Below are 27,256 nucleotides of genomic sequence, written 5' to 3' on the forward strand. Positions count from 1 at the left end.
TGGGGAATACAATGTGTATAGAAAGGATAGACAAGACAGGAGGGGGGGAGGGATTATGCTATTAGTTAGGAAACACAAAATCCAAGGAAGTGAAGCCAGTCGACATCAATGGACAGGGCAGTGTAGAGTCATTTTTTTGTGACATAAGCATTGGGAGATCAAAATTGAGAGTAGGAGTGTGCTATAGGCCTAATGACTCTGATGAATATAATAAGAAAATGTACAGGGAAATAGAGTGGACCAGTAAATCAGAGAGTCTTATAATGGGGGATTTTAATTTCCCAGATATTGACTGGAATTTGTGGGTTGGTTACTCACACAAGAGCAAGGCTTTTGTGGATTTATTGGATGATTGTTTTCTTCATCAGCATATTCAGGAGGCAACTAGAGGGAGTAATATACCTGATTTGATTATCTGTAGTGATTCTTCGTGCATTAAGAATCTGCAGATAAAGGAACCACTAGGTGGCAGTGATCACAGTGTGCTGAAGTGGGATTTACTCAAAGAGGTAACTACCATCAGGGGTAAAGGGAAGGGTTATTGCTTTCGTAAAGGTGACTACGATGGTCTGAGAGGCGTCTCCGAAGCCATGTGAGAAGGAGCAGCAGTGAATAGCACACGCTTCTTGATTAGACCGGGGTTCGAGCCAGTCACCACCAAATACGGAGGATGCGGGAAGGTCAGGGAATGACCACCGCATATCCCGCAGCAATATGGCCTTAGTTGCTAATGCTCCTAAAAACCAAACAACAAACATAATGATGGTCTGAGACAATATTTAAATTCTATACAGTGGGACCAACTGATGATGTTACGAACAGCAAATTCAAAATGGGGAGCATTCAAAGAACTTATCTTGGAAGCTACATATGGCTTTACATACCAACTAAGAAATATTGTTCAAGGTTTAGGCCTAAATGGATGTCAGATGAACTAATGAGACACATGGCAGAGAAAAAAATGCATGGCATACATATAAATTAATGGGTGACATGGAAGCTTATGATAGATATAAGCTGGTCTGTAACCAAGTCACAAAGGAGATTAGGCAGGTAAAGGCAGATGAGAAATCTTTGGCAAAGGATGCAAAGAAAAACAGAAAAGAGTTCTTTACCTATGCAAACTCAAGAAGGAAAGGGATGAATCAGATTGGTCCACTGGATATTGATGGTTCAACAGTTGAGGATCCTGCTCAGGTGGCTAACAAATTAAATGAGTATTTTGCATCTACATTCACATATGACAAGTTATTCAGGAAGGGAAATGCCATAGGTGAAGTAAACACTGGCAGTGAGCTAGATGATTTTGTAATAACTGAGAGGAAAGTGGAGGAGAAATTGTTGAGGATAAACATAAAAAAGGCATCCGGGGTGGATGGAATCTATTCAGTTATATTAAAGGAGGCAGCAAAGGAAGTAAGCAAACCCCTAGCCATAATTATGAGAGCTTCTTTGGACTCAGGGGAGGTACCCATAGACTGGAGATGTGGAAATGTAACCCCAATTCACAAAGGAGGATCAAAGGCTGACACAAGTAATTATAGATGTGTTAGTTTAACTTCTGTTCCAGGAAAATTAATGGAGGCACTGGTTAAAGAAGCATTGCAGGATCATCTAGACAAGACTTCACTTAAATCTTGGACACACCATGGTTTTGTTAAGGGAAGGTCTTGCCTGACCAATTTGATTGGATATTATGATGTAGTCACAAAAGAACTGGATGCAGGGAATAACTTTGATATTATATACTTGGATCTTAGAAAGGCTTTTGATACTGTTGTACATGGAAGACTGCTGCACAAATTGGAGCAGTGTGGCATCGGAGGCAAATTGCTGCTATGGATAAAGGGGTGGTTGAGGGGGAGAAGACAGAGTGGTATTCAATGGACACTGCCCATCGTGGACTAATGTTATTAGTGGAGTCCCTCAGGGTTCAGTGTTGGGTCCATTATTGTTTTCTGTATTTATAAATGATATTGATGATGGTATATCAAGCTTAATGTCCAAGTTTGCAGACGATACAAAGGTTGGCAGGGTTGTCAAGGACACTACTGACACTATGCTGCTGCAACAGGATCTGGAAAAGTTGAGCACATGGGCTGAGAGGTGACAAATGAAGTTCAGCATTGACAAATGTCAAGTACTACATGTGGGAAACAGCAACCCCAGAGCAACGTATCAGCTGGCAGTGGTAGAAAAAAGGACCTGGGGGTAATTGTGCAGGCAGATATCAAGTCCTCTGAACAGTGCAGATGGGCTGCAAGAGTAGCTCATGGTGTCTTGTCAATGATATACGGGAATTTTTCTAGCAGGGATAAGGAGGCGATTATTCCCTTGTATATGGCAATGGTCGGGCCACACCTTGAGTACTGTATACAGGTCTGGAGGCCTCATTTCAAGAAGGATGTAGAGCTGCTGGAACGAGCATAGAGAAGGGCAACAAGATTAAGTGAATGGAACAAGGGGTACTCTTACGAAGAAAGGCTTACATTTTGCAAATTACAGTGTCTGGAGACTAGGCACCAGCGAGGTGATCTGATAGAGGTGTATAAAGCCTTGAATGATTTGAGCATGCTCAATGCTGATGGGATTCTTCCTCTTGCTCAGAATAATACCTGAGAGGGCATGAATTCATATTGAGGAAAGACAGATGTAGGAAAGACTTGCGGAAATTTGCCTTTAGCCAGCGGGTAGTTGGTTGGTGGAACAGACTTCCATTCCTTGTCGTGGAAGTTGATAGCCTAAATAAATTTAAGGCTCAGCTGGACAGGTATTTCGAACGAATGGAGGAGTGAAGTGGAAGTGGTTTTTTTTTTTTTAGCTGATGCTGCATAAGCTTGCTTTCTTGCATCATATGCCTATGCTAATGCTAAAGTCTCCAAGTTTTAAGAGGTTAAATATGGTACACATGAAAATCCCATAAAAGTTTCTTGGGTTATTGATGGGATTCAAACCTGGGACTTTTCCACCCGGCGTGGGGAGGATAGTGATTATAACCACTGTGCTACCTGTGTGGACATTGCAGTACATACAGTGTTTACTGAAAGAAACCTAGTCTGATATCAAAAGGAATGCTAATGTTGCACATAACACAACAGCAGCACTCCTTCTGACAGCAAAGAGCATTTCAGTTGGATGAACACTGATGTTATGGCAATGTATTAATTATTATATTCATCACCTTTTCTGTACTTGGTGTCATCCTTAACCTTATGGTGGAAGAGGGAACAGTTTGCTTCTATATCACAGATTTCACCTTAGCCTTGGAATAATAACGAAACATCTACATCTCATATCTAATAATAATGTGACCTAAAAATTCCTTTCTCACGTCCACGTATTGTTGAAGGTTGGAGAGCAATGTTACCATGCATACTTTCTTGGTCAACCAGTGAAACATCCATCTACTGCAAGCTTTCTGGTAAGCCAGACACTTTTGCATAGTAGTCCACAGTTCTATGTGAAAAGAATTTTTGCTCTAACTCATCAAGAGGTATGCCTGTCTGTCTGCACTGATGCATCACTATTTTTGACATATTTAGATAATATGGACAGCTGCCCACTTCTTTTTCATCCACTAATCTCATCTGCCCACTTACAAACTTGCATTTACATTCACTTACATTTTCCCACATGGTGATTTGACATGATTATGTGGGAGCCACACAATGGATTTCCACTGATGATGTGTACTTTTCCCAAGGAAACCAAATTACTGCTCACAATTTTAGAGTACACACAAACTCAGTAGTCACAACTAAAACTGTGTCAGCATGTGGACTATTGTGCATGCAGTTGACTGCCACCTATTGATATGATCATATTCTAATGAATTCCTAAGTTCTGCCCACTATGACTGTTTCTTACTAAGGAACAATACAGGGAACCTTAATTTTTTGATGTCCACATGGTCATTTATCCATTCACTTCAGAATCATCCTTGGTTTCCTTTTCTTTTATTGTTAATTTCTTTATGAATAAATTAATTAGCAAAAATATTGCTTGCTACAATGTAAATGTATGTACATGCCGAGAAAAACCTTTAACAAAAAAGGGTCAGTATATGCTGCAGAAAATTGCGCTACACATTTTATATTTGAAACATATATTATACATATACAGGGTGTAGGCAGAAAGTCACAGGAAATATAGTATTCATTATTAAACTATATTACCTTGAATGTGGAAATTGGCTAATTGTGCCAAGCTGAAATTTAAAAATTTTAAATTTGTGAAAGAGTGATGTGAAACAAAGATAATAATAACAATAAAATAATAATTCCATAAAGTGTAGTGTGGGCAGGGGAACAATATGGAAAAAACATGCAAATTATATACCAGTGACATATCTATGGAAGGGCTACAAGATGCAATTAAGTTATAAAGGTTTTAGGACAATCAACAAAATGACACACATAAGAAGAATGAAATTCAAATCAACATAATCCAACACAATCTAGATAGAGAAAACCCCAACGCTCACTTCACTGTATGATGATGTCATATGTCACAAAGCTGCAAATGTAGCTTTGTTCAAATGTGGTTACACACACACACACACACACACACACACACACACACACACACACACACACACACACACACACACAGTAGCCACTAAAGTTTAGTGGTGTCTCTGTTTTACTTTGCTGTTAAGTGGTTTGGATCTTTTTCGAGTGAATATGCCAAATAAATGTTGTGTGTACAGGAAATTATAATACGTGGGCCAAAGGTCGATGTGTTTTAATTTAGCAAATGAGGAGTTAGTAATAGTAACAGTATTCGTCATATAGTGCAAGGAAGCCCCAGGCTTTTTCTGCTCTGGTTGGGGTACAGGAACCCAACAAGTAAATGTTGATTGTAAGAAAACTAAGGCCATATTGCTCTGAGAATATGCGGTGGTCATTCCTTGACCTTTCTGCATCCTCCGTATTTGGTGGTGACGGGCTCGAACCCCGGTCTAATCAAGAAGCGTGTGCTACACACTGCTGCTCCTTCCCACCTGGCTACGGAGGCGCCCCTAACAAGTAAATAAGAAAATGGAAATTATATGCTTCCCTCCTCACACAAGTAATTGTCCAGCTGATCTTTGAATTTATTCAAACTGTCAGCCTTGATTACCTGCAAGGACAACTTGTTCCAGCAATCAATGTCTTGCTGCCAAATGAAAACTTCCTTCAATCTAGTCTAAACCTCTTTCCCTGTAATTTGAATTTATGCATCCGAGTTCTGGAATTCTCTACAACAGTGAAAATTCCACCTTCATTCATTTTAGTAACTCATCTCAGAGCCTTATAAACCTCAATCAGGTCATCTCTAAGGTTCCTGGCTGCCAAACTCTGTAGCCCACATAATCAGAGTCTTTCCTCGTACGATTACTCCTTTTCCGATTTCACCATTCAAGTTGCCCATCTTTAGACCCTTTCATGAAGAAGCTCGATGTCTTTTTTCAGATGAGGTCCCCATACTTGAACACAGTATTCTAAATGTGGTCTTACAACTGCCTTATACAGTGGGATTATGACACCCCCCCCCCCGCCCCATCTCTACCAAATAATGTTTGATAAATCATCGATAGGACACCATAAGCTTTGCTGGCTGCCTGTTTACGTTGTTCACAGGCAGCCAGCTTACAATACAGCACCAACCTGTATTGTAACTCCCAGAACCATTTCTTCCTCCATTGTTTTTAATTCAAACCCACCAAGTGTATAATTTATTTTGGGGCTGCTATTCCCCAAATGTAAGACCTTGCATTTTGCTGTATACTTAAAACATAGCTGCCACTTTTCTGACCATCAATCCTGAAGGAGCACTACTTAGCACTTATCATTAACTACTCTACAAATCTTTATGTCATCTGGAAATTTTGACATCAAGCCTTCTATCGCATCGTTGACATTGTTTATGAAAATCAGAAACAACAGTGGTCCAATAATTAATCTTTGGGGGACCCCATTCCATAGAATATCCATTAATCACAACCGTCTGCTTTCTGCCCAGCAGCCATTCAGCAGTCCATCTTAGAATCTTCCCAGTAATCTAATCCCAACATATTCCAGCTTATACAGTAACCTCTCACTAGGGACTGAATTAAATACATTGCTAAATCCAAATAAACTATGTCAAAATTGTTCCCTACATCCAGCTCATGAGTAACTATGTCAAAATAGCCTACTAAGTTAGTTAAACATGATTTTCCCTTAATGAAACCATGTTGTGTGTCCGTCAGAAAGAAATATCTATCTAAATGTCCCTGGATTGCACTCTTAATCACTTAAGATTTTCCCTACCACTGAAGTCAGACTAATAAGTCTGTAGTTACCAACTTCACTCTTAGAACCGCTTTTATCTATTGGTGATACAGTGGCACTTCTCCAATCCACAGGAATCTCCCCAGAGTCCAAAGATGTCCTCAATGGTTCAATACACTCTCTGGCAGTCTCCCTCAAACCTACTGGGTATATGCCATTAACTCTGGAAGCCTTACTTGCATTTATGCTCAAAAGTTTTTCTAATAAACAATCATCTGTAAAAAAATGTGTAAAGAGTTATAATAAAAAAAACAAAAAACAAAACTTTACTACAATTCTCAGGAAATACTCTACTTTACTTCCTCTACATATTCCTTGGAGAGTAAAGACAAGAGGTCTGCACGGGCCTAAATTTTTTATTTTTACCTGGTCCAGCATGAAGTCTAAACGGCCCGGCCCAACCCCGAATTTTTTTTTCAAAGAACCAATTTTTATCCCGCCCCGATTGAAACTTTTATATAAATAAAGTTGCTAGCATTACTTGGAAGTTTCATAATAATAAAAAAATAAACTTTCAGATTCAAAATTCAATATTAATAATTATATAACAATAATAATTATAAATTATACAAAAAAGAAAATGTAATAAATTTTCAATTTACCATATTTAATATAATTCCAAAACAAATATTGATGTCCACCTCTATGTAAATTAAAAAATTAGAACTGACTCTCACTTCTGTCACTGGCAATTCTCACTGTATGAATGATGTGTAGGGATTCCCCTTACCTGCATTTCTAAATTATTGGTCAGTATTGGATATAGCAAAGAAGCGGTTAGAAAGTGTTACAAGTGAATGTTCTTAGAATTGGAAGTAGGTCAACCCAAAATCTCGGATAAAGTAAAACTAGGGATTAACAGTATAGCACTTTTAATAAATACTGTATACTGTACACATACAACTAAAAAGGAATCCACTGCCAGGGTACATAATGACTCATATACCCTTGATGTAACGTAAATTGCAACTATGCTCGTTTAAGGGTAAAAGACTACTTTACTGAGCAAAAATACAGACCGGTATAGTCAGTGGTGAGCTGTGAATATTTTAACAATGGGCTCGCACTTTTGCCGACATTTTGATGTGAAACATCCTTTGGGGGGGGGGGGGAATACATACCGAGTAAATCTGATCGGTCATGGAAGTGATGTCATCCGCGGCATCTGCCAGAGGCGCTGCCCACGCTCACACTAGTCTGTGTGTGTCTGGCACCTCTGTAGCTATGTGGGAAGGAGCAGCAGTGCGTAAGCACACTCTTCTTGATTAGACCAGGGTTTGAGCCCGTCACCACCAAATACGGAGGATGCGGAAAGGTCAGGGAATGACCACCGCATATTCCCGGAGCAATATGGCCCTAGTTGCTAATGTTCCTAAAAACCAAATAACAAACAACAACAACAACAAACAAACTAGTCTGTGTGGGGCACTCAATAGTAGTATGATTAGAGACATGATGCATTTTTCGTGACCAGAGGCTATTATCCGTGTCGGGAATCTTCTTAATCCTCTGACATATTGACTAGTGCGACTTCTCGGTATATGACTGCATAGGTTTTAGGGACACCACTAACATTGTTAAATGGTAATCCCTTTCACCCTTAATTCACACTTTCTAATTGTCTAAAGATCAGCGGTGGGAAACAATGAATACAAAGTTGTCTTTCGTAATCTGTCTTGATATGGAAATTTTCTTCGTTCAATGGAAACTATTTTAAATGTAATTACCAGGAGGAATTTTAAAAAAATTCACTATAAAGAAGTTGATTAAACAGAGGTCCGACTGTAATTAAATCAAAAATGAAGGAATTTTAAAATACATAACTGATCGATTGTGCCATTAAAATTCTGGGGATGGGGCCCCGCTCACCCCACTGTAGTTTCGGCTCTGGATACTCAATCATTCAGGATTTCATTTATAAAATGATTGTCTCAACAATGAGCTCGCAAATTTTCAAAAAAAATAACAATGGGCTCTCACGAGCCCATGCAAGCCCACTATATAGCTCACCACTGGGTATAGTCACTTCCACGAAAGATTACAAATTTCAGTGAATTTTGGAAATGTTGGCAAAGTGTGCCTTATTGGCCAATTAAAAGTCAACAGACAACTAATACAATTTTTTTTAAAAAACCTTTAAGAATTTAAATGCATATCAAAATATTTAAAAAATATATATATATATATGTAGGAAATAGTCCAAAACGTTTGGAAATAACAATCCATCACGATTATTTGTACCTGAACCAAGCTCTAACATTATTCATGTTACCCGGCCCAACCTTGAACATTCTTCTTGTTACCTGGCCCGTCCAGATGTCTAATAAAGGCTAAAAGATCCATGGCATTTTCTGGTTGTGAAGAGTGCGTACAACAATACTATTCAATTTATCTTATGGAATCTCATGCATGAAACAATAATATTTTTAATAAATACCATTTTTAAAGTGATTTTATAGACATTATTTCTTTATGCAAGACTTTTATCTTAAAATTGATAGTCATATTTCTTTTAGTTGTTTCATTAATTTTTTTAAAGTAATGTTTTAAATTTAAAATATTTAATTAATTAAAAGCAATGAAATAGAGTAGATGATAATATTATGCTTACAATGTAGTATGATAATATCCCTACAATTTACTATTCTTTAATATTGAGACTTCTTTTTTTCTTGGCAGTTACAGAAAAAAAGTTTGCATTGCACCAAAATGTCCATTTCAATACTAATGATACTAACTTCAGCCGGTATTGCCAGTTGCTTCCTGTAAACTGATTTACATGAAAATACTATTTAACACTGCCAGCCTTTTCTCCAACTATGGCTATGCTGCAATCCTAATTCTACTTTCTATCCCTCTCTTCCTCTTACTGCAACCTTCTCCTCTAAGAGGATTTCATTTACTTAGGACCTGGAAGACCTCATCTCCTTCATTACCAGCCATGAGAATGTACACATAATACAATCTGAATGTATTATATATATTATTATTATTATTAGCTATATGGTGCTAGGAGGCCTGAGGCTTATGTGAGAGAGAGAGAGAGAGAGAGAGAGAGAGAGAGAGAGAGAGAGAGAATAAGAGTCAGAAGTAGAAGGGAATCACCAAGAAAGAGAAGAATGATGATATCCAGCTCAGGACCCTGGGTGTGCCAAGCCTATACTCACTAGATGTGAGCCCCCTGGGGTACATGAGCACAGAATACTAAAACAACAAATGTTGTGATTTATCATTAAAGTAACACCTTACCAGTTGTCATGGGTGCTGGCAGGACATCTTGCAAGACGTTGCATGTGGGAATAAATTTTTTGTTCACCAAATTTTTGAATATATGCAATATCTTAATCAAGTCAAGTTAAATTAAGAAAAGAATTGATGGCAATGAAGATTTTATGAACACAACTATAATGACGAAAGTTAACAGGCTGTAATTCTGCTTTCAAGTTATTTTAATTTTGTTCTTGTTTTGAAATATCATCTGAATTAATATATATATTTTTTTGTAGAATTTGTATTGTTTTAGTTTCAATAAATTAATGAAAATATTAAAAATTGTGTATTACTGCGAAATCCAAAGATGGTGCACTTACCCCACCTTGCACCATGCTGCCGGCACCCGTGTCTCTTTTTGAGCTAAAGATTTTATAATTTTTATTCCTTAACTGTTCAACTAAAGAAGTGAGGAATCAAAAATAATGCCAGAGCAATTAGAAAAATCAAGAAGAAATATTTAGTTCTTTCTTCTAGAAAAAAGAGAAGAAAGACTTAGTTCAGCTAAGCATCCCCAGGTTTGTCCACTCCTATGTCACATTTTAGATTCCACAAATAGTAATGGTAAAATATCAGTAATTGAACAGAGCACCAAATTGTCTCCATTTAAATTAAAGGTCCTCATCTGAAATGCCTGCAACATTAAAGAAAAGAGGCATGGTGCAGATTCAATAAAACAGTCAAGCGTATAAGCAGCACATGAAATGCCAAAACAATTTGGAAATTTTTTTTTGAAATAACATGCTTGTCTATTTTTCATTCATAGCAGAAAGCTGATCTGTGAGCAGTACACTGAAATCCTTTGTCATCTGAATGATGCGGTCAAAAAATGAAGGCCACAGCAAATATTGGATTTAAGGCGGAAAGGACTTTTACTGATGATAATGCCCATGTATGCATAAAGTTCAATTTATTTTGATTATAAATAGTACCTCATTATAAACATGCAATAGGGCATTAAAGAATCGATTTAGGTCACCAGATCTCAAAATATGCAATTTAAGATGTTGGCTGCACAAAATGGCTTTTGTAATGTTTTCAAACAATTTCATAATGTTGGTAAAAATGCACTGCCATGCAACAACACAACTTTGAAATAAATGTTTAAAAATATGCACATTCAATCATTTTCATACATATAAAAAAAAAAAAAAAAAAAACATAATTTCATAGTTTCTGAACATATTTATTTAGATGTGCACAGAAATATATTAAAACAACAAATACTGATTCATCATTAAAGTAACATCTTACCCGTGGTTGAGCTAAAGATTTTATAACATTTATTTCTTTGTCAGATAGTACATTATGAAGTATAAGTATCCTTGGACTCAAAAATACTTCCTCCTCCTTGACTGGTTGTAGAAGAAGATATGGATGAGTATTGGATGAATACTGACACTTTAGTTCATGTTCACGAACCAAATGCTAAAAAATTAATTAAAAATTAATACTTTTTTTTAATTTAAAAAAAGCAGAGAAAGTGAAAATAAATACATAAAGAGCATTCAATGTAAATATTATCTGTTATTATTTGGTGTGTGTACACACACACTAGGCTCTGCATTAGCAACACCTACCTATTACCTCACAGTGCCACCATTTGCCCATAATACCCAACACATCATGACATGGACTTCACAAGGTAGAGAAGAGTGTCTTGTGGCAGTACAACCTATAGGTTGCACAATGTGTCCAGTAAAGCCCACGCATCATAAGATGGATGGTCATAGCATTGAATGTCCTTTTCCAGTAGGTCCCAAATATACTCAATTGGGTTGAGATTGGGTGAGCTGGGCATGAGAAGACAGAAAATTCATTGTCACGTTCCTGAAACCAGTTAACAAACTGTTGGGCCTTGTGGCATGACACATTGTCTTGATGATAGACATCACAATTGTCTGAATACACTGACTTCAGTCAGCAAAGACAGAAATACAAACATTCACACTGATCCACTGATTAATGGTGAACAGAGGACCTAGAGCATGCCACAAAAACCATAACACTACCATCTCCAACCAGCCGAAAACCAACAGTGCACTCAGGTGCCATGGTCTTATGTTGCTTTTTCCAAATGCAGATATGCTCATCGGCATGACAAGTCAGAAAGGGAATTCATCAAACCAGGTGACAGATTTCCACTTGTCATTTGTCCAGTGTTGGTTCTGATGTACCCAAGCAAGGTACAGTTTCTTGTCTCATAGCGAGCATGGGTACCCATGAGAGCCATCGACTGCCATATGGCCCACACAAGCTAATGTCCAATGTGTAGTCCATGTGGATATTGGGCTCACTATTCCTAAGTTGTATGGGGTGGTTAGGTAGATTAGGTACATCTGGGTGATTAGCTGCTGCATTATGAGACAAGACATGACACTCACCATGAGTATCAACCCCATATGGGTGTCCCATGTGTGACTTTTGGCTGGTTGTTCAACTGCTGTTGAGCCAGTCATGGTAGACTCGTGACACGACACAATGGGAGCACTTAACCATGTTGGCTGCTGTTGAGATGTTGGCACCTGATTAGCTAAAATACACTTCATTGGATATGCATTGGTATACACTGGATATATTGGATATACAATGCATTGGATATACACTTCAATGGATATGCATTTAACCCCATTTAAGGTGGTGGGGAGATGGAGCTGTACCTACTCAGTTCACACACCTCCTTAAATTTAAACATTAAAATATCCATTAAATTTTATCAGCATGAATTTTAATACATGCCCTGCATAATTTTCAATTTGAATCTGACTTTTTTTTTTTTTTCAACTGGAAAGGTCAAAAGAAATCCATAAAAAATCTATGTTAATGTGCAAAATGTACTGCACACCTATCAGTATACAATTTTCCCACAGAATTTTGGTTTTGTCTTAGATTTCTTTTGTTCTGCAAAGCTATACACTAGGGTGAGATAGTCATAAATTAGAATAAGGTTTAAAATAATAAAATAATGCCAGCAGTACGGCAAGACAAGAGCGAAAAAACAAAATTAAACCTAAATTCAAATCTAACAGGGAGGGAAGAGAAAGGTAACAAGAATAAAAATATATTGCAACGGAAACTCTAAATTAATTTAGAAAATCTAATTATACGAATAATAATTCATTAAAATTTAAAGCCAATTAAATAGAAATTTAGCAGTGCCCCCTCTGATGGGCACCAGGTCCAAATTTATGTGAAATATCACCAAACAGAGATTTAAACCATTCACAATAAAACAAAACAAAACAAAAATAGAAAAAAATCGGTTGCAATATATTTTTATTCTTGTTACCTTTCTCTTCCCTCCCTGTTAGATTTGAATTTAGGTTTAATTTTGTTTTTTCGCTCTTGTCTTGCCGTACTGCTGGCATTATTTTATTATTTTAAACCTCATTTTAATTTATGACTATGTTTCAAGCATCATGTAGAGGAATGTGCTTTTTGCTGCCTTTGATGTGTGCTGTACCCTCCTTTTTATTTTTATTAAGTAATACTTCTTTTCCAACATTATTTAAATATAATTAGGGTGAGATAGATAGATAGGAAATAATTCTGGATAACAAGACTACTGTTACTAAAGATACAAAATCTTTTCAAAAATCAGTATAGTAACAATAGACATACTTAGTGGATGAGTGACTTAATCCCCCTCCATTCTTCTGAGGCTAGAGGCCAGATACCAGCTACTTAGCCCAAATATTTCTTGCTCTTGGACACACTTCTGGAAAGCCAACTACAAAATCACTGAAAAACTGAGCCAGTCATATTACCCAATATCATTTGAATTTTGTCAAATCAATGTTTTTTCAAAATATTTTTCAGTCTCGGAAAAAAAAAAAAAAAAAATTGCATGAAGCCATTATCTGGTAAATAAGGGGGTTATTGGACTTGAGCAATTCAGCATTTGGTCAAAAAAAGTCAGTAAAAGTTATCACGGTGAAGGGTAGTCTATTCTGGTCTTCATGACAGTTCTTTCAACTGTGTCATGAGGACATCTCCGAACTTCAATATAGACCTCTTCATTAATTGTTTGTCCCTCTGGAGCAAATTCATGGTGGACAACATCCTCACAGTCAAACTGCTAGCAACATGGCCTTTGTTTTGCTTCATTTTCTATCCTTTTTTAAATGATGGCACCAGTCAAAAACTTTTGTATGGCTCATTGTAGAATCCCCATAAGCTATTTAAGATCAAATATTTCAACTTGAAGTTTTTCTAATTTTAAAGCAAAATTTGATGTTCAGTGTACTCTAACATTTTGAAATACACTGAGATGTCAAAACACGTCTTTGTTATAGGCTGACATTAACAGATTACTAAGCGTGAGCAAACGGCTTATCGAGTGGAGGTAAGGATAACGTGTGTAAACACGCCACGCGTTGAAGTAAGTTATCACAACACGAACAATGAGCATAATCGACACTTGCTTAACAAATCTTGTATTTGTGCTTGTTATCAATACACTATGGGAATAAAGAATAGAATTATAAAATTCACAATTTCAAACTATTTCTTTCCTTTTGTCACAAAATTATTGTGCTCAATACAATGCAATAGTGCCCTGTTAGTGACTTTTTTTTAAGATGTTAAGAGGTTCAATGAAGAATTTGGAAAATTGTTCAAAACAAAAAAATATATATATATTGCAACTTCATTTTAAGCTTTGAATGGTTCTTACATTCTTCCACAAAATACACTCTGCATTCTGAACGATTCTTCAGCGGATGGATATTATAAAGTTATTAAAGAGTCAATTACATAAGGGGATGGGAAGTAACAATAACAAATTATAACTGATAATAACTATAACAAACATATTACTGAAACCAAAAGATGAAAGCAACAAAGACTTGTATGTAAATTCTACTACCATGCAAAAGAATGAGACTAAAGGATTAAATTAATAAAGTAATATTCCTATGTGGGAGCCTATTGGAGGATCTGCAATTGTTTCTACTGAGTGGCACCATAAATGTTCTACTGAGTGGCACCATAAATGAGTGGCACCATAAATGTTCTATACATGGGATATCATTTGTGGATCCTATGAACTCTGTGGTGGTGCTCCACTGGCAACTTTTAGATGTAGTAGGTTTTGTGAAGAGGTGCTTTATGGCAACTAATGAATACGGTGGCTGTACATGGCTGCTAACCTAGCATATCTGGAGATATGCTAGATTTGGTCCTTGAGGTTGTCACCGACATTCTCTCAGATATGCCAGACAAGCTGTACTTGCAACCTGGGAGTCTAAAATGCTGATGGAACTATTATTCAGGTGACACTCAAGTCAAATGGACCAAATTTCGGCGAAGTCCAGACTGTCTGTGACAGCCAAATCCTCTGCTTGCGCCTTCCGATGGTGGGACTGTTAGTAATCCTGGGTATAACCTCCATGCACAAGCACATGGTGGGTGACCACCCAGGTGTGAACCAACGTAAGCAGGGGTCAAGGTGTGGCACCCACACCACATGGAGGAATGCCGCCCCTCTGTGTTACCAGGCAGTACTAGGTGGTAGATGACTCTCATCAACCGGTGCAATACCACCACTTTGCTTATTGGAGGCTTGAAGTGGTGGAACCCATGTTTAGTCTCCAGAGCTAAGTTCCGGTCAAGCCCCCCCCCCCCATCTCTTCCATCATGCAGTATGATTGATGACTTTTGAGGTTATGATGAACAACATGGTGAGATCCAATCTTCCTTGCATTTTGAGGGTTCAGCTATAAAACAGTGTTCACAGGCCGGCCGCTAGTTAGTACACTGGACCGAACCTATTGGTAACTCTTTAGGAGGCTTTCGGATCAGCTAGTGTATAATCTTGCTACCTCTACTCTACCTGATAGTGACTGGAGGGAGTCCAAATAGTGTGTATGCGGTGGGGCATTGTTGAAGCCACGTTACGTCAAGTACACGGTCGAAGTGAGTACACGGTCAGATCACAACTTGGTGATTGTCTCTTCTCCAATGGAGCCTTTATCTCATGGCTATTCCCAATCTCGTATTGTTTGGCATTACAAGAATGCAAAATGGGATGACCTGCGAGACTTCTTTTCCTTGGTCAGATTACTGTTTCAAAACTTCTGATGTCAACATTTTCTCAGATCGTGTCAGTGAAATTATTCTTGCAGGAATGGAATCCTTTATCCCACACTCCACTTTAAAATCTCGTCCTTTATCTAAACTTTGGTTTTCCAATAAATGTGCTAAAGCTGTTGAAGAGAAGAACGTTACGTATCGTCATTGGCTTGTTCCTAATTCTTCAGTGTCATTTTCTGCCTACACCAAAGCCTGCAACAATTGTAAAGCAATCAGTTCAAACTAGAGTTTGAACAGGCGAGTAGAACACTTTCTTCTTGCCCTAATTGCAGCCGAGCATCTGGTCTCTTGCCAAAGCTATTGGCCGCAACTTTTGCCCATTCTGCTCCCACCTTTGTCCAAACCAGATGGTTCTGTTGTCACTTCAGCCAAGCAAGCATCCCATTTTTCTTCCAACTTGTGTATTAATGATCTTGGTAAAACACCTCCCACCATTCCCAACACACTCCATTCAATGCCTCCTGTGGTCTTCTGTCAAAAGATTGTCAGAAGGATTTTGACGAATCTTGAAGCTAAGAAAGCTCCAGGTCCCAATGGTATTTCTCCACTTGTTCTCAAAACCTGTGCGTCGGAACTTACTCCTGTTCTTTGCCGCCTTTTTTCACTTTCTTATATCAAAGGTGTTTTTTCTTCTGCTTGGAAATTCTCATATCTAGCCAGTTCCTAAAAAGGGTGACAAATCCCTCCCATCCAATATCGTCCGATTACAATTACTTCTACTCTTCCTAAAGTAATGGAGAAATCAATTAATTGCGAACTCTTAAACTACCTAGAAACCTTCCGTCTGATCAACGATCACCAGTATGGATTTCGTCAGTGTCAATCCACTGGTGATATTCTAGCTTATGTTACCCATTTATGGACTAATTCAATGGAAAAGTTCATTGAAGTACAAGCAGTTGCTCTTGACATCTCAAAGGCTTTTGATCGTGTTGGCATAAATGTCTTCTACACAAGCTTTCATCTTATGGTTTTCCAACTGGTATTTGTAATTGGTTATCTAGTTTTCTCTCTGATCACTCACTGAGGGTGATGGTAGATGGCTCTCTGTCTTCTAACTTCTCCACTAATGCCGGTGGCCCCAAGGTTCAGTTCTTTCCCCCACTCTTTTCCTCTTGTATATTAATGACCTTCTTCCATTGACTGGAAATCCTATCCATTGTTTTGCCGATGATAGCACATTGCATTCCACTTTCCATTTTTAGAAACCTTGCCCTGCTCAATCAGCTTCAACTTTTCGAAAATCTGCTACCAATTCCTTAAATGCCGATCTCCAGGTAATTCTCCAGTGGAGCAAAGACAACTTAGTTGATTTCAATCCTTCTAAAACTGCCTTGTCTTATATCTCGCAAAAAGGATTCTTCTGCTCCTATGCTTATCTTTGGTGACACTGATTTCTAGGCAAAATGATATCTCTTTTGGGGATTACCCTGACTTCTAATCTCTCTTGGCACAAGCACATTACAAATATTGTTTCCTCTGCATCTAAAAAACTTGGTTTTCTCTTTCCCTCTCGGCGTTACATTTCTTCCAAACAGCTGTTCACTCTACACAAATCGCAAATCCACCCTACCATGGAATATTGTTCCCACATCTGGGGTGGTGTCCCCAAAACCTCTCTCAGGCTTCTTGATTCCGTTCAAAAGAGGGCAGTTAGGTTAATTAATGATTCATCTCTAACAGAGTCTCTCCACTCGCTGTCTCATAGACGTACTGTTTCTGCTGGATGCCTCTTCTTCAGATATTTCCATGAACACATGCCGTCACCAGTCAACATTCATTTACTATCCAACTTCAAACTCACAGAACCAACTTTTCATCTTCCTCATTTATTCATTCAACTGCCGTTTTCTGGAACTACCTTCCTTCATACGTATGTCCTAAAAATTAGTCTACAGAAGTTCAAGTCAACAAATATTTTCTTTCATCTTTTCAACCTCCAACCCAAACACGGTACTAAGTACTATAAGGTTCTAATACCTCTCATGTTTGGGGTTTACATAAAAAAAAAAAAAAAAAAAAAAAAGATACTAGGACTTAAATAGGGATTGAATTATGCAGTTTCTGAAAGTACATTCTTGGCTATCAAATTTCAATTCCATGTACCTAGAAAGGTACATTAGTGATCACAACTGAATTATTCTTCAAAATATTTGTCCAAAATTAATATCAAAAGAACTGATGATCTAAGTCACAGATAAGAATGATGATTGTTATTAAGAATTTAAATCATGTCACATATTTTATTCACATTTAAAAAAAAAACATTTCTGCAATATTCCTAATTTTTTTTGTTTCATAACCAAATACCCAAAAATCCTCTTGAGGGGGATTTTAAAAGGAAACTCTTAACTCAAATTATGCACATGTTGGAAATTGTTATTTTGTTATTCGGTTTTTTTTTTTTTTAGGAGCATTAGCAACTAAGGCCACGTTGCTCCGGGGATATGCGGTGGTCATGGGCTCAAACCCCGGTCTAATCAAGAAGCGTGTGCTATGCATTGCTGCTCCTGCCCACCTGGCTACGGAGGTGCCATGTTGGAAATGTGTGCAGTGTAAAATATATTACTTAAAACCTGTATAAGTGTATAATGTTATGGAAATTCTACTTTATACATGTAACATGGTAGTTCATAGTTAATTTTTAGCCATACTAATTTCAGAGACAGCAGTTAAAACAACAGCCTTTATCATCATCATCTGTCATTCTGATGGTCCCAGGGATGGCATGGTCCCGTGGACCATCGGAATGACATGCCATCCGTACTCTTCACCATGCCATCCACATACTTCTCTCCATCGTTGATTTCATTCGTTTCCTCCTTTCTTAATGACATTGGTCTTTATCATGTCCTGCTACCTCATTCTTGGTCTTTTGTTCTTTAATTATAAATTAAACATTCTTCTTGGCAAACGCCTCTCATTCATCCTCTTGACATGTCCAAACCATTTCAAACGGGACTTTTCAATCCTGTCCTGGAGCTTTTCAACCTGAATTCTCTCCTTAATCACATCATCCTGATTTTGTCGTGCCTTGTCTTTCTGGCTATGCTCCTCACAAATCTCATTTCTGCCCCCTCTATTCTGCTTTCATCCCTTTTCCTCATAGTCCAAGTTTCAGATGCATACATCACAATTGGTATGTAATAGGTCTGGCACATGGTGGTATGTTCCTGTTTCAGATAAGATCTCTTGCCTGCCTGCCTGTAGAAATTCCTGCTCGCTTGTATCCTGCTACGTATTTCTTCATCTATCACTCCAGTCTTTGTGATGGTACTTCCTAGATACTTGAAGTTGTTAACCATTTTAAGCTCTTTCCCTTCCAGTGCCATGGGAGTGTCATTCTTCTCTTTCTTCGTGATTCCTTTCTACTTCTGACTCTCTCTCTCTCTCTCTCTCTCTCAGGGTAACGCAGGAATTTTTTTTTTTTTTGGCTGGTGCTGCATAAGCCTCAGACTTCCTTGCACCATATGGCTAATAATAATAATGATAGGGGAAAATTAGTTGGCCGAAACTACCAGCTGCTTACTGCTAAAGAGATTGAAGTATGACAGAAGGAGAAACCTATAAATACCTAGGGATGATACAGGCTGAGCAGTTGGAACACAAGGAAATCAAGAAGTGCCTGACCAAAAAATATCATCAGAGACTCAGAAGCCTGCTGAAAGCAAAACTGAACAGAGGGAACACAGTTAAAGCCATAAACACCTATGCAGCTCCAGTAAAAACATACACATTCGGGGTCATAGATTGGACTAACACCGAGCTAGAAGATATCATGCAAAAGACAAGGACAATGATGACCAAGAGTCACCAACACCACCCGAAGTCAGCAGTGAAGAGAATAACAATACCTCAGAAAGAGGGAGGAGGAAGGGGCCTAATAGACCTGAAAGAACAACAGAAAACAGTGATAGTTAACCTGAAGGATTACTTCGAGAACAACACAGCACCACTCCACCAGGCCATAAGGAAGATAGATAAGTGGTATACCCACTCAACCTAAGCGAGGAAACCCCTACAGCCCAAACAGTACAAATAACGAAGATAGAAAGATGAGCAAAGAAGACACTCCATGGCAGACACTATAATGACCTCCAACAAGATCACATCGATAACATTGCTTCCAATGCATGGCTCACAAGCGGGACGCTCTTCCCCGAGACTGAAGGATTCATGCTGGCCATCCAAGACCAGGTAATGAACAGCAGAAACTATAGAAAATACATCGCAAAGGAGCCTGGAATGTTGGATGACACATGTCGATGATGCCACCTGGCCTCAGAAACGATCCAACACATAACCATGGGGTGCAAGGTGATCACCCAGACTGAGTACACTCATAGACATGACCAGGTAGCCAGGATAATACATCAGAAGCTAGCGAGGAAATACCAATTGACCGGGTACCATAAGAAAGTGTACCATACTACAATACAAGTACGAACCCCAGGCAGTACTAGAGACCCGAACACACAAGCTGTACTGGGACTGCGCCATAATAACGGATAAGACCATCCCGCACAACAGACCAGACATAACCCTTGTGGACAAGATGGAAAAGGCTACCTACCTGATTGACATAGTGGTACCCAACACTAGCAATGTCCAGAAAACCCATGAGAAAAAAATTAGGAAGTACATGAACCTGAGACATGAGACCAAGGAGATGTGGCATATGCAAGAAGTATCAACCATCCCAATCATCATGTCAACCGGTATGGTACAAAAGACTCTACATAGCAGCCTAGCAGCAATAGGTCTCCCAGAGCACACATACAAGGAACTTCAGAAATTTGCAATCCTGAACACCTGTAGGATAGTCAGAGATTTCCTCGACTGACAGTAACACCAGACATTACAACCACCCTGTGTACTTGGTAGCAGTACTCGTCACGGAGTGGAATCCCCCAATCAGGGAGAAATAATATAAGAGCAATAATAATAATGGTAGCCAGTTTAGAGGCTTCCAAATTTTTTTGTATCGGCTTTAATTTTGACTTGGTGCATTATGGCTTCAGTTGCCAATGCACCATTAAACACTCAACCACCAACTTTCCATTGTAATGTATCCATCAGGCTCGCCACTTCTCTTTAGAACCATTACTTCACTCTTCTTTTGACTGAAAATCAGTCCATCAACTTGCCATTGCACTTGTTCTCTGCTCTCTCCCTATATACAGAGGTCATCTGCGAAGAGCATGACTTTCATCTAGTCTTGTCCAAATTGTTTCGCCACTCTGCATTGCACAGAATTTATGACAACTATGAACAGTAGTGGTGACTGAACGCCTCCTTGCCTCAAACCTGATATTATTTCAAAGCTCACTGTCAACCCCACCACTGTTCTTACTTTGCTCATTGTGTTGATGTAGATATTCTCAATTCAATTCTGTCCATAAGATGTTCCCCTATCCAAGTTTCTCAAAACCTCACACATTTTCTCTCTATTCACGGGATCAAACACTATGTCCAAAAATGCCATACATAATTCTTTATTGTGTTCATAACATTTTTCCATCAGTTGCCTGATGCAGAAAATTAGATCCACTGTCGATCAAGCAGGCCTAAAGCCATCTGGTTTTCAATCGTTCCTCTTATCTTCCGCTCAACACTCTCTCGTACAGCTTACTCACATGTGATGTCTGTGTGATGCCTCTATAATTTGAACACTTCTTCCTGTTCCCCTTCTTGAACAATGGGATGATCAAACCTTCTTTACAGTCCTTCGGCACCTGTCTCTCATCCCAGATCTTGTGAAACAGTCTGTATGCCCATGCTATCCCTGCCTCACCTGTAGCCTTCAGCAGCTCTCCGTTTATCTCATCCATACCAGCAGACTTACCTATCTTGATGTACTTCCATGCCTGCACTACATCATTAAACGTCAAGTCTGTCTGGTCTCTTTCAGTATCTTCTCTTTCATCCCTTCTTTTATGATTAACAGCTTTTGTCCCTTTTGCTGACTGTCCTGCACCTGAAACAGATTTTGGAAATACTTTTTCCATATTTCTCTTATCTCTTCATCCTTGGTTATTAGGTTCTCATTCTTATCCATCAGGTATTTGCTCTGCTCATCATCTCTTCTCCTATTCCTCACCATACCGTACAGCATCTTTTTATTACCGTCGATATTTTGTCGTAGAGTTTCACTCCATTCTTCCAACCAGTCTTCCCTCCTCATTGACTATCCTCTCTCTCTCTCTCTCTCTCTCTCTCTCTCTCTCTCTCTCTCTCTCTCTCCGTCTTAAGTACAACCTTCCTGAACTCTTCTCTGAACACTGCCTCTTTTCCCTCTTCTTTCAACTTCCACATCTGTAGTTTTCTCTCTCTTGTTATTTTGATCCTCTTCCATTTAGGGAATCTTAAAACTCCAACAAGTAACCTGTGATCACTACCCGGGGACACACTAGGAATGACCTTGACTTCCATTAGTCTTCTGTGTTGCTCCTTATCAATGAGTATATAGTCAATGAGGGATTGATTCCTGTTGACCGTCCCAACAGTATTTTGTCACTTTGTGACTCTTTCTCTTCTTAAACCAGGTGTTTCCTATGACCATGTTGTTCCATAAACAGAAATCCAATAGCCACTCACCATCATCATTCCAAGGTCCCCAACCATGCGAACCCATAATGTCTTCTAGTTCTTGTCTCTCCACCTGTGATGTTCTCTTCAAGCCTGTTCTCAAATTCCAGCTTCTTCATTTCTTTGCAACCGGTTTGCAGAGCGTAGCTTTGTACTATCTTCAATGTTTTGCTGTCATTCATTTGCAATTTAATTAACATGAGTCTGTCACTGATGTTATTCACCTCCAGTAGCCTTTCCTTAATCCTGTGATCTATAATGATGGCTACACCCTTTCTCACTACATCACCTCTGGACCAATAGAGGTAATAGCCTCCTCTTAACTCTTTACACTCATTTTCTTTCCATTTTGATTCACTCAGTCCAAGTATGTTTACTTTTCTGTCCTTTAATATGTCCACACACTCCTCAATTTTTCCTGACAATGTCATAATACTGTGTGTGTGCTAGTTTAATATAGGTCGTCACAGGCTTGTGGCCGTCACAGATATCACCATTAAGATCAGGTGTGTCACGTCTCGACTTATTACTTATGAGGCTTCTTTTTCTGTTGAAGGCAACAAATTTAAGCTACTGATCTGCCAAACCTGTCACAGCCACATAGGTGTGGTAGCTCTTATTCAATGGTGAAGCTTCCCCATGATCTGCAGTTCTATCCATGTATATACTAAATCAAGAACTTCAGTTTGTATGCCTTGATATTCCCTACCTCTTTCCTCCCAGAATCAAATAGCCATTCAACTGTTATCTATTGTAGAGATGGAAATTGATAAACAATATTACGCAATTCATGTTGATTTGCTAGTCACCACTGAACAAGTAAGTGGTACTGCTGTAGCTCTTTTAACTCATGAAGGAGAAGTCCAAATGGCTGACTCAGTAGAATTACTGTGACCTTGAATTTTACAAAAATTAACTCAGCAACAAATGAATATTTTTAACTACAAATTGGTATCCTGAAAACCTCTATAGCAAAGCTATCAAGTAGCACCACTGTTCTATTAAGAAATCACAGTGACTGATCATAGTTCCTGAAAAATTTATTGACCTTGAAATTTCCTATGCTTTTTATACTCAAGGATAATAATAGTATATGGTAGCCATTTTGAAAAACGTTCACTGTCGAAAAATGAAACCACACTTAGGTCTCAAATCTAAGGAACGGAATTGGGCTCCTCATATATGCTGCACTAATTGTGCCTTGCATCTGAGAGGCTGTTAAAAAATAAATGTAAATTATCAAGCCACTCATGATTGCTACTTTTGCATAATTCAAATTAAACAGCAGGGGGGGGAGGAGGAATGAGTATCTGAATATCCATTCAGCCAGAAACCCTCTAATTAAAAGAATAAAACACTGCTGATCTTATGGAAACAGTCCGTATGAGCTCTGAATCAGAATACTAATTCCCAGATCCAAACAAGCTTTATCTTATAATTCAAAGTGAAATCTTGTGTATGTTTTAAATCTATCTAAAGCACAAGAAAAGCTTTTGGGATCTAGACCAAAGAAATGGAAATTAATGCAAAAAGATATAGCTATATCTGTATTTCTCTACAAAAATTAACATTCTTTATATTTTGCTACGGAAGATTCACTTGCTCACCTGATCACCTTTTTTCATTGATTTATCAAAATTAAATCTAAAAGTTATGCTACTCCACAATGGAAACATATATGTCCACATGAAAGTTTTAAATCACACACAAAATTGTTCAATACATCCATCTCTGCAGTTGGTCATGCTATCCCCATGAAAGAATCCTACAACAAAATGGAACTGCTGTTAAAAAAGTACAGTATGATAAATATAAATGGCACATTGTGGAGATTTCAGTTACTGCGATCCTTTTAGGTCTACAATCTGGCTAAACAAAATGGTATTGCTTTTTGTGCGAGTGGGACAGTTAAGTCAAAACCATTTTTGTTAGGAAATTAAGATTTGGCTTCTTTTCAAGAATCTTGTAGCTAGAAAGGTACAAGTTTCCTGGGCATCTATTAGCCACTAACAAACATATCAAACAAACATACTTTTACCATCAAGTCACATAAAGTTAGGTCTAATGAAGAATTTATAATATCTATGGACATGAATGGTGATGGCTTTCAATATTTAAAACTAAAGTTTCCATGTATCAGTAATACCAAAATCAGAGGTAGTGTATTTATTGGTCTGCAGATCAGTGGGTTACTGAAAGGTGAATATTTTTAAAATGTTAAACCCACCGGAAATTGGATGTCCTTTAATCATTCATATTTTAGTAATTTTCTAAGGTGATATCAAATATCTATTGAGCATTAAGGAAATTCTCTAAAACAGGGAATATTTATCCAAATTTGGTCAAATCTGTAAAGAAATTCAATATTTTAACTACATCAGTACCTTGCAACCATTTTTTCTCTGAAGTTGGAAATATAAGCAATAGAGGCAATCACATTAATTCCAGAAATTTCAAAAAATCGTGTAATTAAATGTAACTAATAAATAATGGCCATTAAAAATATATTTAAAGTGATACTTTTAGTCAAAAACTATCAACTTTCAGTTACTTAATAAAGTAACTTAGGTATTTAATAAGTTATTGTTTTCCAAATAATTTGTTCACTTCTTTTTAAGTTTCTTACAGCTGTAGCATGAAAAAGATAAACAGTGACCATTTCTTCATGGATTGCTTTGAGTGTTCTCTTGAAGAAAGAGTAACCGAATCAGTGATCTGTATTACACTTTATCCATTATGGCATTTCACTTCATTCAGTACTGCAAAGAAAAAAAAATAATAATTATCAGATTGAAACCAAAATTTGTGTGGTTGCTATAGAGATTTCAAGGTATCAAACAAAAAAAATAATTTTTCAACTTTCTATCACTACAACTTCTGGGTGAATACTCAAATCTTTTTTTGAACCCCCCCCCCCTTGTATTTAGTTAGTAAAACAAGGAACTGAGTTTTTTAAATAAGCATAATTTTCTTTCTTGACATGATGGGACTTAAAAAAATCTTAAGCATATGGTGGTTTGGGGGGGGGGATTCATTTTCTCCAAATTCAAGATGAAGACTTCTTGAGATTTTAATACAGAAACCAAAGAGGGGGGGGAGGACTGTTCTCAAAAAGTGAACAGTGGTTTTAGAGTGTGAAAGAAAAATCATACTATTTTTCCCAATTTAATTATTTTTGAAAGTGGGAATTTTTTGAGCCCCACATGGGACCAACAGGTTAAAAGATGGCAAAGTCAAGTAAATTTGATATCAGTTCTACTTACTAAAACATTTTCACCCCTACAAAGTCTTTCATAAATTTCACGTTCTGGTAATTCACTTGTTGTAGGAGAATCTTCCGAATATGTTATATGAGAATCTATAGGAACATCTCCATCATCTCCACGTTTCATTTGTTCATTTTTTTGTATAGCATCTTCATAATAAGCTCTATTTCCCCTAGCACGTGGATGGTCTGGAACTGAAAATAAAAGTATTAATTTTTGGTAAAGATGATCTAAACATGTATTGATCAATGATAACAACCAGTGATGAATATTTGATATTATTAGAGTATTTCACATTAACCTGTTCAAAATATGTATGCACACAGGGTGTTTCAAAGAATGTGGGCAATACTTTTTGAATTTTAAAAAGTGGCTACAAAGTTTTCAATGATTAACAAAAATAATAAAAAAACACAAAAATAAAATACAAATAAGAATAAGCAAACATGCAACCAGTACGAATAAACATTTTACTATGTATGTATCTACTTATTCTTATTTATTATTACCATTGAAATGCATTTTAAAAAACTCAAACAGCCATGGCTCCATAACCATTCAATATTTATATAATTGTTTTGTTTATTGTTCACGTTCTGGATTCATCTTCTAAAGTATGGTCCACACGTTATAAAACATTCTGTATATGTTTTCAAGGTCAATGTGTTTATATTTGAACAAATTTTCTTTTTGAACTTTTCAGTAAATGTGGCACTCTATTATCTATGTTTCTAAGTATTTTAGCATTAGCAGAGGCATATGATGCAAAAAGGAAAGCATATACAGCATCAGCCAAAAAAAAAAAAACCCTTCCCATTTCACCCATCCATTCACTCCAAATGTTTGTCTAGTTCTACCTTGAATTTATTTAAACTGCCCACTTCTACGACAGATGGAAGTTTGTTCAGAAATCAACCACCCGCTGGCTAAAGGCAAATTTTTGCACATCTGTTTCACAACTGGCTTTCCTCAATTTGAATTTATGTCTCCTCACGCATTAATCTGGGCAATAGGAACAATCCCATCAGCATTGAGCTTGCTCAAACCATTCAAGGCCTTGTACACCTCAATCAGATCACCTCACAGGTGGCTAGTCTCCAGACTCCAGGTGGTAGATGACTTTCATCAACCGGTGAAATACCACCACTTTGCTTATTGGAGGCTTGAAGTGGTGAAACCCATGTTTAGTCTCTAGAGCAAAGTTTCCGGCATCCCCCTCCCCCCATACTTTTCCTTCAACCCATGCACGGTACTAAGTACTTATAGGTTTTGATACCTTTCGTGTTTGGGATTTTCATAAAAAAAAAAAAAAAAAAAAAAAAAAAAAAAGACACTGTAATTTGCATAACTTAAGCCTTTATTCGTGAAATAAACCCTTTGTTCCATTCAGTAATTTTGTTGCCCTTCTCTGTACATTAGCATTAGTAGAGACATACGATGCAAGAAAGCATATGCAGCATCAGCCAAAAAAAAAAAAAACCCGCTTCCATTTTACCCCTCTGTTCACTAGAAATACCTGTCCAGCTGAGCCTTAAATTTATTTAGACTATCAACTTCCACAACAAAAGATGGAAGTCTGTTCCCCCTATCAACTACCCACTGGCTAAAGGCAAACTTCAGCACATCTATCCTACAACTGTCTTTCCTCAATTTGAATTTATGCCCTCTCAGATGATTATTCTGAGCAAGAGGAAGAATCCCATCAGCATTGACCATGCTCAAACC

The 27,256-nt window shown here is 37.7% G+C and overlaps 1 protein-coding gene across 3 annotated transcripts in view; it reads right to left on the bottom strand.

Moving 5' to 3' along the window:
* LOC150081710 (prolyl 4-hydroxylase subunit alpha-1-like) overlaps positions 1–27,256 on the bottom strand; it is a 230,337-nt gene that overhangs the window by 97,174 nt on the left and 105,907 nt on the right. For all 3 annotated transcript variants that reach the window (XM_090379579.1, XM_090379578.1, XM_090379577.1), the window contains exons 7-8: positions 25,529–25,725; positions 10,839–11,012 (exon numbers count right to left, since the gene is read on the bottom strand). In XM_090379579.1, the coding sequence (XP_090235705.1) occupies positions 10,839–11,012; positions 25,529–25,725 (371 nt within the window). The remainder of the gene's footprint in view (positions 1–10,838; positions 11,013–25,528; positions 25,726–27,256) is intronic.

Source organism: Mastigoproctus giganteus, chromosome 8, assembly GCF_048544385.1.
Source record: "Mastigoproctus giganteus isolate SK-2022 chromosome 8, ASM4854438v1, whole genome shotgun sequence".
NCBI lineage: Eukaryota > Metazoa > Arthropoda > Arachnida > Uropygi > Thelyphonidae > Mastigoproctus > Mastigoproctus giganteus.